This window comes from Plasmodium fragile, assembly GCF_000956335.1.
Source record: "Plasmodium fragile strain nilgiri unplaced genomic scaffold supercont1.73, whole genome shotgun sequence".
Taxonomy (NCBI): domain Eukaryota; phylum Apicomplexa; class Aconoidasida; order Haemosporida; family Plasmodiidae; genus Plasmodium; species Plasmodium fragile.
The window spans coordinates 59,054-72,810 of record NW_012192653.1 but is presented as its reverse complement, the minus strand read 5'-3'; the positions used below and the strand labels follow the sequence as shown (position 1 = coordinate 72,810).

The following is a 13,757-nucleotide window of genomic DNA, read 5'->3' as shown; positions in this document are numbered from 1 at the left end:
CAGCGGGTTGGGAATGACTCGTTTGTTGTTCTAAGTGTATGGTTTCCATACACTTCCATGGATCGGGGTCCTGTTCGTGAGGGAGACAAGGGTCCGTTTCTAACTGTATGTGTTGCATACAACTCCAAGGATCGGGGTCCTCGTCGTTAGGTGGAGAAGTGTGCGTTCCGTCGGCGTCAGTGGGTGTATCCACGGTGGAGGAAACATTGATCCCTGGAGGACCCTGGTCTGCGGTAGAAACAACCAAGATATTGTTATTCGTTGCCTCGTCCCGCATCAACTCCTGCGCAAACGCCTCCACAAGTATCTGCAAATAGTCGTCTTTGACATTTTCCCATTCGGTTGCTTCACATTCGTGGAGCACTTCTAAATGTAGCTCGATGATGGTGCGCTTATGCACGCGTGGGGGGCGTTGTCCTCGGGCGGATGTTGACGCAGGTTGCCTATCCCTAATCAAGGTGTACCCGTAATCGGGTGGCGGCAGTTCGCCGCGTTGTAGATGCTCCAATATTTCTTCGTCGAGTGGCGGTGACGGCACGTCACGAACGGTGCGAAACGTTCGTCGTCGTTTTTTTCCGAGGTACGCAAAGTACTAAGCACAGAAAAAGGGGGTAAAGAGGAGGGTGAGGACGGTAGGATAAAAGGAATGAATGCGGGTGCAGGAGAATATATGGATTAGAACGATCATATATTGGAGCCGGTTGGGATGTTCTGAGGTATAAACATCCTGCACATGCAGCATGCCCGCATTGTCGTGTACACTTACCTTCCAAAGGGAATAAGCAAGGAGGGCAACGGTGACGGCGGACAAGAAGAAGAGTACGGGAGTAATGGCGGTAAGGACGTCGGCGGTGAGGTCGGGGACAGCGTGGCTAACGTCTCCGGGACCTTGATCTGAGTTGGATGAACTGGATTTATTTTCTGGTAAGGTTGGTGGTACAAATCCCCCTGCTACACCTTGTCCGCCATCTGGAAGTCCGAGTGACAATTTGAGGTCACATTCCGGTTTACTCTCCTGTCCGCATCCCTTTGTGCATTTACTGTTCTCATGATCCCGCGGATCCTGGGATACAGATCCAGACGAACCAGGGGTTTGGTGACCAGTGGAACCTCCTGTTTCGCCACCACCACCAACTGCAGCACCTCCCTTTCCTTCCCCACCAGAAACACCATCTGCTAGACTTCCCCCGCGGGTGCCATCGGGGCCGCTACCGCTTGCACCCGATTGATCTGGGTTCGGGTTCGGTTTGGGTTTGGCTGGATTGAGAGGAGGGGGGTCATCGTTTCCTTTATCGACGACGGTATCCTGAACACCGGGACTTGCTACTCCCGGTGGACCCTTCTCACCGGATGCACCATGTTGTCCGTTTCCCGTAGAATCCGGAGGTGTCACTGTGTTGTCCGTAGACTCAGGTGGGTTAACTGGTGCCCCTGTTTGTGCTGGTTCCTCTGGCGGCGACTTTGATGTTGCCTTCGCGTCCTGAACATCCGCTTTAGGTACTGTTGAATGTGGCTCTGTTTCCTTAGTCTCAGGTCCAGTGGTTTCACCTGAACATTAGGATTAGGAAGTGAAAAGTTATGAAACTGAAGTTTGCGTTACATGGATGACCATGCTCGGTTGGATGGTTGGGCACACGCTCCTTCCATGTCGGTTGACCACACGGTGAAAACGGTGGCCCGTGGTCCGTCGCTGGATGGTTGGCCACACGATCCGCACCATTGGTGCCATGGGCACGGCGGAGCAGGACACGCACGGACGCAGAGACGGGCCGGGGCAGGAGACGGAAGCGGTCACGGGGACGAGAGCGGTGAGGGGGGCAGCGCGGCAGGGTGCCACCCCGGGAAAAGACTCTCTCTCCCACACACAGACAGGGTGCCTGTCGACGTCTACGCCTGTCGACATCTATACGTCGCTCTCTACCTCCCGCGGTTTTTCCGCGACCGACCCATCGCTCTCCCCCGCTTTAGTCTCATTCGACGTTTGGGGTCTCTCTCTGCGTCGCGCGCCGGAAAAGTTGTTTGTGTTGTGTTGTTTTTTTTCTTTTGCATTCATAATGTACATATATGGCGTTGGTGCACGCCGGTATACATTAATACTATCTCAGATGGCCTTGCCTGTGTTCGAACAGTCCGGTGTGGTTGCAGTATGGTCGAAGGTTATCGTGGTACTCACGTGGTTCGGGTCGTTGTCTGACTTATGGGTATGTGTACTTGTACCGCATGTTGGTTTCGATTTATCCTTACCTGCGTTCTCTGATCCGTCTGCTGTTGGCCGTGGTGATGCTGCCTGGGGAGTGATCGATGCTGGTGGTGGTGGTCTTGCTGGTAATACTGGAGATGCCGGTGCTTGTGGTTTCGTGGCCGCCGGCTTTGCCGCGGCACCTACAAAAACGAGACAGGTAGAAGGACGATAAAAAAAAAAAGGACACAAGTGGTACAGAAAGACGGGGACGGCACGGTGTAGTCAGGTAGCGGCACGGTCGACTCGGTGGATGGGTGCTGCGGCTCGATAGAGTGTGTCGATGCAGTGGGTCGGCTGCATGGGTCGAGGTGAACTCGGTGTACTGGGTGACGCGGCAGCAAGCGCACAGTGAGGTGAACTCGGTGGACTGGGTCGTGCTGGATGGTAGCAGTACACTGTTATTTGTCGCCGTCATGTCGGGGCCGCGACCGCACACACACACCTCGTCTACACTGCACTCTGCGAACGGTACGCTCGTCCACACGCGTCACCCCTAGTGTTATGGTCCGCTGCCGTGGCAACCGCTCAACGAAGTCGTTTGCTGTGCTGTTTTGCTGTTCTCGCCGCGTGCGTTCCCGTCGTCGCAGCGTGTGCGTTGTTGTTATGGTGGAGTCCATCCGTGCGCAGTCGTACGGGCCGGGCGTATTCGTATTTTTACTGCTCTTACTATTCATATTCGTACCTTCGTTTTGCTTTTTCTGAATCTCCTCTTCTACTGCTGCCTTTACCTGCTCAATTATCTTTTTTGCTTCCTCCTGTAGTGTCGTCTCGGTGTCTTTTATTTCAGGGATTTTCGTTTCGTCCACCCGTGTCGGCTCATTCGCCTTCGTCTTCCCTTTTGTATACTCCTCCCACTTCTTAGTACAGTTTGCCCCCCCTTCTATTTTATCCATTCCGTCCAATATTTTTCCTTCCTGCATTAACCAGTTTACTATGTCCAAATTTACTGCGTCTACGTGCTGTTTATTATGTCCATACCCACACATTGTGCACCTTCCGTCCATAACAGGGCCCCCCAGTCCTCCGTGTCCATGTTGCCCGGGACTCTTCATCTGCTTGAATGCTATACCGGCATATTCTGTACCTCTTCTCCACTTGTCCTGTTCCGGACAATATCTTTTTCTCAGTAGGTGTCCAAATACATTCACTACTTCACACCTGAGCTGTTCGTACATTTCCTTATCTTTTGTATCGTCGTTCGTGTTATCCTTATCCGTGTTACTGTTGCCCCAGCCATTTGCCCATCCGAGTGCAACACTCATGAATCTGCACCTTACGACATCTGCTACTGTTTGGCCCTTGTAATAATTCCCATCTTCCTTTAAATCATCCCAACCCACATTATAACAGTTTGCACCGTATGCATCCATATGCTGTTGTCCGTGCTCCATATATGTCTTAAACTCATCCAACACCTTCTTCACCGGTTCCCATTCCTTATCCTACATGTTGCATATATAAACATAAAGAAATATTCGTGTTAATAGTTTACCCGCAATCTTGCTCTGGAATGTACCTGCATACAAGTATGTGCCTGATGTATGCATGCGTCCTGTCACTTAGTCCCTTGTGTCTATATCCTGTGTGTCTCGGCGTTTACTCTAACTTACACTATAACCTTTCACCACGTACACTGTCTTATGCTTCCACTCCAATAATCTGTCTCCTTGACAATCCTGTACCTCGGGCGGCTTCTTCGCCACCGGTTTCCCCGCTACTGGTTTGGCAGCGGTGGCAGGTTTGTTCGGCTTGGCCGCGGCGGGTGGTGTTGGTCTTCCTTGTTCCCCTTGTCCTGTTTTCGCTGGAAGGAAGAAGAGGAAGACGGATGAAAAGATGATAGAGGAGAACTGGTAGACAGGGGTGCTGGTTTGTCGCCAGGGGCGGGTGTGGCGACGGCCCCACCTCCATTACCTGCATGATCGTTTTGTGACCTGCCCGGTGATTTTGATGTTGATGAGGATGATCCGGATGATGATGGTGTTGCCTGTGTCCCGTGTGTCCCCCGTACTTGTGCATCTCCTGTTACTTTTGGAGCTTTTGAGCGGGCGTCGTCCTCCTGTTTCTTTGTGCCTAGTACGCGCCGTACACATGCCTTATCTGTGCATTCATTTACCTCCGGCAATATTTGGTGCACCTTGTCTTTTATATCCTTCCCCATGTCCCCAATTTCTTTCTTTATGTGTTCTTTTAAGGCCTCCCGGTCCGATGCTCTTCCACGTCCTTGTACTTTGCAATCATTCCCTAATACTCCCACCTGCCCATCCTTCAGCTTTAACTTATTCCTGTCAATCCACCTGTTCATTATTTCCCAGAAATCCCTATCTGCTGCTTTTACGCCTTTAACACCCCCTTCCCGTGCATCCTCCTCTTCACACGCAATATTACCCACCTCCCTGCCGTACACGGTCTTTACTTCGGCATTCGCTAAATTAAATGCGAACTGACCACCAGGCCGTCCCAAGCAATTCATGCCCATTATTTTCTTCATGAATATATTTACTAGCATACACCTCATATAGTTGTGTATTTTCTTCTTCTGTTCGTCCATGCCCTCTTGGCTCATACGGGTTCCGTCTAATTGAATTCCATGTTTAAAATGTAATGCTATGTATGTTAATTCGCATATACCCATGTCTGCGCTAGTCCGCAGCCCCCCCTGTTCCCCATCCCGTCCTACTTCACACATAGTTTGCGCACGCCCACCGTGCTGTTCCTTCTCCACGTATTCCTTAAATTCTTGCCATACGTGCTTCACATTTTCCCAGAAAGTTGTCTATGAGTGCAATATGCATTATAAGTTGCTAATTAAATTATATTCACACTCCTACTCACCTGTTTCACATAATTGTATATATACATACATTTATACTCTTATACATATATGTGCGCACGTTCTCTAAGGACAATACAGCAGACGAGAACATGATTACGCAAGTGTGCCTAATGTGTTTCCCAAGTGTCATGCTAATATATGTACACAGTACAGCTTATCCCCCTGTCCTATGTTAGCGTACACATGAACTTACCCCCCAGTCTTTAATATTCCTATCCCTGACCCCTACATCTCCCTTTTCAATATAATTGTCCCATAGTACTAACAAATAATCCCACATGGCGCCCGCACGTGTCTGCGTTTTATATAGGATGACATTAGGCTCGACACTTATTCAATGTCCACATTAACTGTACATTACTCGTCGGAATCACATTCCTGTAATGGGAAATTGTACCATCACATACTCAGAATATGCGTGCTATGCATTAAAATCCGTAACCACAAATACCCCCCGTAACAACAAATACCCGCACTGAACAAAAAATACCGCCCTTAGCAACAAATACCCCCCTTAACAACAAATATCCGCTGCTACACTAAAACCGCAGTAACAACATCAATGCGTCCGCCGTTGCCGCCGTTGCCGCCGTCGTTGCCGCCGTCCTTCCCGCGACTACTGCGTTGAATCGTTTACGCGAACGCCGTAAGCGAACCGCTTCACGCGGCTACTTCGTCGAATCCGTCTTACACTCGGCCGCTTTGGTCGACGCGTTTGCTCGGAGAGACAATCTCTCCTCCGTCTTACACTCGGCTACTGCGTCAAACTGCTTCACTCGGACAGTCGTGTTTAGGCGGCCACGTTGGTCGGCGCGTGACGCGGACAATCTGCTTTACCCGGCCGCGTGGGTCGACGCTTTGCTCGGAGAGACCTTCTCTCCGTGCTTTCTTACACTCAGGTACTTCGTCGAATCCTTCTTACACTTGGCCGCGTTGGTCGACAAGTCCGTGTTCCCGGCCACGTTTGCTCGGAGAGACCATCCGCCTCGTTCTTACACTCGGCTACTTCGTCGAATCGTTGTTACACTCGACCGCGTTTGCTCGGAGACAATGGTCCTGCGTGGTGCACGCGGCCGCTGTGGTCGACGCGTGTGCTCGGAGAGACAATCCTCCTCCTTCGTACACGCGGCTACTTCCTCGGACCGCTTCACTCGGACAATCTGCTTTACCCGGCCGCGTGGGTCGACGCGGTTGCTCGGAGAGACAATCCTGCTCCTTCTTACAGTCGGCTACAATGCGGTTTACGCGGCCGCGTTCTTTGACGCGTTTACTCGGAGAGACAATATCTCCTCCTTCTTACACTGGTCCACTTCGTCGAATCCTTGTTACACTCGGCCACTTCGTCGAAGCGCGTTTGCTCGGACCGCCCGCGTTTGCTCGGAGAGAAAAGCTCTCCTTATACGCGAATGCGTAGTCGCGTGCTATATGTGTTCTGCAATATGCCCGTAGAATGCACGTGCGCATCTGTTAATAATTAACTTCCCATAAAGTAGAATACGACGCCTTCATATTATTCATTTAAATCTACGTTTTTTATGCATTTAACCGGTACGCACCGGTTCCTATGGTCATGTTAAAAGAAGTTCACTAGATAACAAGAACAGAACAAGGCAAAAGTAAGCACAAGTAAGCAGAAGAGAGCAAAAAAAAAAAAAGACGGTATAGAATAATGTAAACCGGAAATATATTATGTATAGCACATAATGAAATAAAAGTGGTCTACGGTCAGCATGCGTTATTTTGCATTCATATGCCCCGTCATCCTAATTTCAGAGCTTTTGCAATAGATCATCCACATATAACTCCTTCTCCTGCAAACGGCTCTCGAGCTCGCAGTGTTCTATGACTAATGCCAGGATCAGTATCCATGTTGTAGCGCTTAACGGTTTGTTCATATGAGGTGGCTGATGCAGCGGTTGGGACTCTGGTATATCTGGCACGTGTAGCAAGTGTTCTGTGCCCATTGCTTTTTCCACGTCTAAGTGTGTTTCAACTGCATGTATAGCGCAATTTTCCGGTACTTTTTCTGCTGCGGTTACAGTGTCTTCTTCGATATTTTCTAATAAATGCCTAAACCACTCTTCTTCACTATAAGTTTCAATGTGGTTATGTTGTTTTGCAACCCATTCTTTCCATGCTTCCAATTTCTTGCTTTCCATGGTTGCGGCTGTCTTGTGCTCACTGGATGCTGCGTCTGCCACCATGTGCTCACGTAGGTATTGTTTCCAATCCGCTTTTAATTGCAGAAACCACGGCTGCGTCGTGCACGCCTGCAATAGGTGCTTGTTGCGGTGAATCCAGTTAATCCAGTAGGTGCAGTACGACGGCGCGTCCCCAGGGTGGGAATGGACATGCCGCTGTTGTTTTTCGGGATGTATGGTTTCCATACAACGCCATGGATCGTGTTCATTCGGTGGAGATGCGTCCGTGTGTAATTGTATAGTTTCCATACAACCGCATGGATCGGGGTCCTCTTCCGTAGGTCGACAAGGGTCCGTGTGTAATTGTGTAGTTTCCATACAATTCCATGGATCGGGGTCCTCTGCATTAGGTGGAGATGCGTCCGTTTCTAACTGTATGTTTTCCATACAACTCCATGGATCGGGGTCGTTAGGTGGACAAGGGTCGGTTGCTAACTGTATGGTTTCCATACAACTCCATGGGTTATCTTCGTTAGGTGGAGATGCATCCGTTACAGCGGTGTCAGTGGATGGATCCACGGTGGAGGAAACATGGATGCCTGGTGAATCGTGATTCGACGAAGAAGCCGGGGAACTACTATGCCCGTGTGCATCGGGCTGCAGGTCATGTGCAACGTCCTGCGCAAACTCCTCCACGACAATCTGCCAATAATGCTCTTTGACGTTTTCCCATTCGGTCGCTTCACATTCGTGTAGCACTTCTAGATGTAGCTCGATGATCGTGCGCTTATGCACGCGTGTGGGGCGTGGTCGTCGGGCGGATGTTGACGCAGGTGGCCTATGCCTAACCAAGGTGTACCCGGAATCGGGTGGCGGCAGGTCGCCGCGTTGTAGATGTTGCAATATTTCTTCGTCTAGTGGCGGTGACGGGATGTCACGAACGGTTCGATATGTTCGTCGTCGTTTGGCGAGGTACGCAAAATACTAAGCAGAAAAAGGGGGTACAGAGGAGGGTGGGCACGGTAGCATAAAAGGAATGAACGCGGGTGTAGGAGTATATTGGTTAGAACGATCATATATGGGAGCCCGTAGGGATGTTCTGAGGTAGCAACATCCGGCACGTGCGGGATTCGGTGATTGCCGTATATACTTACCTTCCATAGGAAAAAGGCAATGAGCCCAATAGCAACCACCGCGGGAATGATCGCGGGTACATATGGGACGAGATCCTTGGGGTCGAAGGGTTTCGACGGAGGGAGGGTAGGAAGAGGTTGGTCTTTGGTTTCTGGAGTCTGGCCACTGGAAGGAGGGGAACCACGGGGTCCACCGCCACCAGCACTACGGCTGCCTCCACCACCACTACTACCTCCTCCACCCTCACCACTACTACCTCCTCCTCCTGCACCTCCTTGTCCGGCACCTCCCTTTCCTTCCCCACCAGACACTCCATCCGCCAAATCAGCATCACTGAAACTGCCACTACTACCCGATTGATTTGGGTTCGGGGGCGGGGCGGCTTCTGCTGTCGGGGCTGCTTCTGCTTTCGGTGCTACTGCCGCTGGTGCGTCTGCTGGTGGTTCCGCAACTTCCTCTGATTTTCCTGCTGCTGGCGCAGGTCCCGGGGATGCTGGTCCTTGAGGTTCTCCTGCACCTGGTGGTACTGCTCCCGGTGCGGGGGCGGGTGCCGGCGGTGCATGCTGCTGACCTGTACCTGTCGTGATCTGTGTAGTTCCAGTACCTGTGATTTTGAACGAAAAGGAAGAACATGGAAATAACGCAAGTGTGGTGCGGTGGCTGGTCATGGTTGACGACGTGGTCAGTCGCTGGCGATGATGGTTGGCACGCAGGGTGCCACGGGGATGGAGCCAGGCGTCGGATGGCAGGAGGACGGCGTGGTAGGAGATGGACGGGGGATAGGAGTGTACGGGGGTAGGGTGCCACCCCGGGAAAAGACTCTCTCTCTCTCCCACACAACACACGCAACACACACACACAGTGTGTGTGTGTGTCGGTCTGCATCTACGTGGACGTCTAGCTGTCTACATCCCGCGGCTGTCGCTGTCGCCCCGCATTCTCATTCGACGTGTGGGTTCTCTCTGTCTGCGTTGTCTCTGCCGGACTCCGTGTGGTGTCTCCGGAAAAGTTGTGCTTGATTTTTTGTTGTTTTTTGTTCTCTCGCGCCCTCTGTCCGTGTTCTGTCCGGAAAAGTTGTTCTCTTTTTTTTTTTTTTTTGTGTCTCCCTCGCTGCTGTTGTATTATAGTACGCACTGTGCCCATCGTGCCGTACACGTGGGACAGAGAATACCATACTAACAATAACAGAGGTTGTACCTGGGCCGCTTGTAGCATCCTCATCTATGACCTCAACACCTGGAGGGAACACGGGAGGCTGCAAGCCCGGAGCAGTATATGTACCACAGCTAACAGATACACTGGAGGATGTGACGCCGCTGTCGTGACATCCGATATTACCTGTACTTCCTGTACCTGCAGATCCGCCTGCTGGTCCTGGTTCTTCCGGGGGAGTGATCGATGGTCTCCTTGGTGGAGAAGGTGGCGCCCCCGGGGGCGGTGGTGCTGGTAATACTGGAGATGCCGGTACTTGTGGTTGTGTGCCGCCGTTGCCTTCATCATTGGATCCTCCAGCGGGGCTGTTAGTGTCCCCTGCCTTTGTTGACCCTGCTCTTCCTCCCTCTGTTCCTGCAAGTCCCGGGGATCTCTGATCACTCTTCTTGTCCTTCTCCGATGTCTTCACATCTACTGCATCTGCCGTTTTCCCTTGTGACGTGCCTCCGTCCGTGTGCTCCTTTTTCTCCTTGCTTTTCTCTACAATGAGGGATGGAAGAAAGGAAGATGAGCAGACGATAAAAAAGCGACACAAGTGGTACAGAAAGAAGGGGGCGGGACGGTGTGGTCAGATAGCGGCACGTGCGGCTGGATGCATGGATCGATGCATGGGTCGATGCAGTGGGTCGAGGTGGACTGCGATGGACTGCGTACTCGGTGGACTGGGTCAGGCGACAGCATGCGGTGAACTTGGGCTAGATGGTAGCAGTACAACTTTTATTTGTTGTTGCCGTCATCTGGTCCGCCGTCCCGCTGCCGTGGGCACTCATCTCCGTCCGCTGCGCAACCGCGACCGTTGTCGTAGTGGCCGCCGCTGTGGTCGCTGCTCATCGCTCAACCGAAGGGCAACTGAACGAGAGGGTGCTGTGCCACGCGCGTGTGCGTGTGTGTTGTGGTGGCATGCATATTCGGCTGTAACGGTGGCGCTCGTGTCCGTGCCGGCCTTGTTAGTATGCGGCCGTGTGTGTATGGTGCGTGTTCTTATTGCCCGTATTAGTAACACGCTGCTCCTGTAATCTTCTTACCATTCGCGTCCTGCTCTTCATGGTCCTGATCATGGTCGTCTGCTTCCTCATCCTTCTCCTCCTCATCATCATCTTCATCTTCATCATCATCATCGTCGTTCTCCTCATCATCCTCAGATTCAACAGCACTATCCGGAGAGTCCGCGGAAACCTGCACCCTTTTGCGCGCCTTCTCCACCTTCTGGTGTACCTTTTTGCTAATTGTCGTAAGCACCTCTTTTATGTGTTCCTTCACTAACGTTTGCATGGTTTCCTTCTTAAATATACTGGAAAGGTCTGCAGCTTCCCCTGTTGCCTCAAAACTTTTCTTGTACATTTCCCAATTCATTTTACACTTTGGGTGCTTCTCTATTTGTGTTATACTATCACGTACACGTTTACTTTGCTTGAACCATTTTCTTACCGCTGCCTTTAAGTTCCCTTTCCCTATTTTAATACCCTTATATATGTCTTTCGTGCAGGTGCCATCTGAAATCGGATTAGACGATTGGTGGATGGCCTGGGCAAACTGCTTCATGGTTTCCCATGCCCAATCTGGCCCGAGCCACTCGCCTCCACACTTTATTCCAGCCAATATATACGCAAAAACATTTGCTACCATGCACCTCATAATAGCCTTCATGTCCTTATCATTTTGCGATTCGTGCGTATCCGGCGGCTGAGGAGATTGCCACCCAGTGACAAAATGTAATGCTCCAACCATCAGTCTGCATTTCATTACGTCCGCAACTGTGTGCCCGCGATACGTTATGCCCTTATGCCTGTATCCTCTACGTGTCCAACCTGCAGCCTCACAGTTTGTGGCATAGGCGTCTAAGTTATCCTCTATGTCGTGCATGTAATCCACGAATTGTGCTAACACATTCTGCATATCTGCCCATAATGCACTCTACGAAATATGTACATAGAGAAAATGATTAATGTGTAACAATATATCAACTCTATTGGACTCTACCATCCGTTCCGTATGTGTTACGGCACATATATGTACCAACACTATTTTCCGCCACCCGTCGTAGTTGTGTCGTGCAATGCCTTGTTGTGAGTGAACACTTACATCAAGCTGTTGCTGTGTCCCTAGTGCCCGCTTTATGGCCCATTCGGCCATTACATTTACTAAGTGCCGTGCCATGATGCCTTACGTCACATAATACAGGATACTAATGGTCTCTGAGAGTATTATGCACATTATTCATATTCCGCCCTGATACCGTGCACACCTGTGCCTCATGAATATGCTTATTACTCTATAAGTGTGGGGAATCCGATCACACATATAATTTATATAAGGCAAATGCACAACACAGAATTGCACGGTTCAGTACCTGTGTATACCATGCTGATATTGTTTAGGAGAGAATAATATGCACAGAATAAAAAAGGAGTACAACAATAAAGAGAACAAAAAAAGGGAAAAAAAAGAACACAACAAAGTGAACGGAAAGCAACATCTTCAACATGGAAGCTATATATGCGTCCCTGCTGCGTGCTTGCATAAAGTCTCGGTTTGAACAATATATTACGAAAAGAAATATATATACATGTCACCAAGATACTGCACGACTACCTCCTCGGAAGCTGTTATGCCTGAAACATCGAAAAAGACGAGAAAGAACAGCAGCAAAACAACATATTCCTACAAACTTATAACAACATCTTCTACACAATAGAGAGAAGACGCGCTCGCTTCCACACATGAACAATCTCCCCAAGTAGAGTACCAAAAAGGAAAAAAGAATAGAAACAAACAAATAGGAAAGGTACAAGAGCGTCATGAAGATACCACCGCCGCCCCCCTTTCTACACCGGTCTCCACGAAACGCCTGTCACACACACTGTGTCTCTGTGTGCGTACACCTAAAACCCCGCAGTATAGCAACAACAACATCAATGCGTATGCCGTCGTACACTCGCCTACCTCGTCGACAATCCCGCTTACTCGGACGCGTTTTGCTCGGAGAGACAATGTCTCCCTCCGTTCTTACACTCGCACAATCCTGCGTCGAATCCGTCTTCCACTCGGCTACAATCCCGTTTACCCGGCCACATTCGCTCGCAGAGACAATCTCTCCCTCCTTTCTTACACTCGGCTACAATGCGGTTTACCCGGCCGCGTTTGGTCGGAGAGACAATGTCTCCCGCCGTTCTTACACGCGGCTACTTCGTGGAATCCGTATTACTGCGGTAGGTACGCGGCCACGTGTGCGCGCACACAATAGCGGTGCTTACTGGGGCGCTTTGTTGGACGCGTGTGAGCGGGTACTGCGTGGAAGGGGTGGTGCAGGCAGACCGATGGTGTGCTCGCGGAGGCCATATGCAGCAAGCATGCAAATACCAAAAACCATGAACGGATGCAATGGCGTGGACGCCACAGATGACAAATAGTATGAGAGGTAGTGGATAATAAAAGATGGATGCGCGCGCAGGTGCAAGATGGAGGCAATGGAATAAGCGCATGGAACGAACAGCCGCCTGGATGCAAATAAAAAACCATGAACGGATGCAATGGCTTGGACGCCGCAGATGACCAATAGTATGATACGTAGTGGAAAATAAAATATGGATGCGCGCGCAGGTGCAAGATGCAGGCAATGGAATAAGCGCGTGGAACGAACAACAGCCTGGATGCAAATACAAAATCATGAACGGATGCAATGGCGTGGACGCCAAAGATTACAAATAGTATGAGACGTATTGGAAAAAAAAATATGGATTCGCGCGCAGGTGCAAGATGCAGGCAATGGAATAAGCGCGTGGAACGAACAACAGCCTGGATGCGAATGCAAAAGCAGAAAGAAGCGAATAATAAAAAATGCGAAGAGCGCGCAGATTAGGCGTAGAATGCCAAAAAAACAAAAAAACAACAAACCCAAAGAGTCGTGCGATTCACTAAGTGAAATCGCTAAAAAAGCTTAGGAATGCCATGCAAGGGTAAGGATGCGTGTAAAAAGTGAAAACATCGCCTTCGCAGCAGCAGCGTGCAGGAATGCAGATGAAAAAGGGCGAAATCGGAACAAGAACAATGCGCAAAGAAAGCATGCAGGAAAAGGGAATGAAAAATAGATGCAGTAGAAGGATAGCAAAGAAAGGAGGAAAAGGGGGGGGAAAAAAAGGAAAAAAAGGGAAAAAAGGACAAAAAAGGAGAAAAAAGGAGAAAAAAGGAGAAAAAA

The 13,757-nt window shown here is 50.2% G+C and overlaps 2 protein-coding genes across 2 annotated transcripts in view; both read right to left on the bottom strand.

Moving 5' to 3' along the window:
* Nucleotides 1-592: 592 nt before the first annotated feature.
* Nucleotides 593-5,355, bottom strand: AK88_04719 (uncharacterized protein; the record flags this gene model as incomplete). The annotated part of the gene is made up of 7 exons (XM_012482327.1): nucleotides 593-766; nucleotides 878-1,548; nucleotides 2,245-2,382; nucleotides 2,910-3,684; nucleotides 3,853-4,043; nucleotides 4,154-5,015; nucleotides 5,269-5,355. The coding sequence occupies 7 exons, from the start codon at nucleotides 5,353-5,355 to the stop codon at nucleotides 593-595; spliced, it is 2,898 nt and encodes a 965-aa protein (XP_012337750.1).
* A 1,489-nt stretch (nucleotides 5,356-6,844) lies between these two features.
* AK88_04718 (uncharacterized protein) overlaps nucleotides 6,845-13,757 on the bottom strand; it is a gene marked incomplete at both ends in the record, with an annotated part of 11,491 nt that continues 4,578 nt past the window's right edge. Inside the window, 5 exons of the mRNA XM_012482326.1 lie at nucleotides 6,845-8,200; nucleotides 8,371-8,954; nucleotides 9,548-9,586; nucleotides 9,689-10,042; nucleotides 10,588-11,476. Coding sequence (XP_012337749.1) covers nucleotides 6,845-8,200; nucleotides 8,371-8,954; nucleotides 9,548-9,586; nucleotides 9,689-10,042; nucleotides 10,588-11,476 — 3,222 coding nt within the window. The remainder of the gene's footprint in view (nucleotides 8,201-8,370; nucleotides 8,955-9,547; nucleotides 9,587-9,688; nucleotides 10,043-10,587; nucleotides 11,477-13,757) is intronic.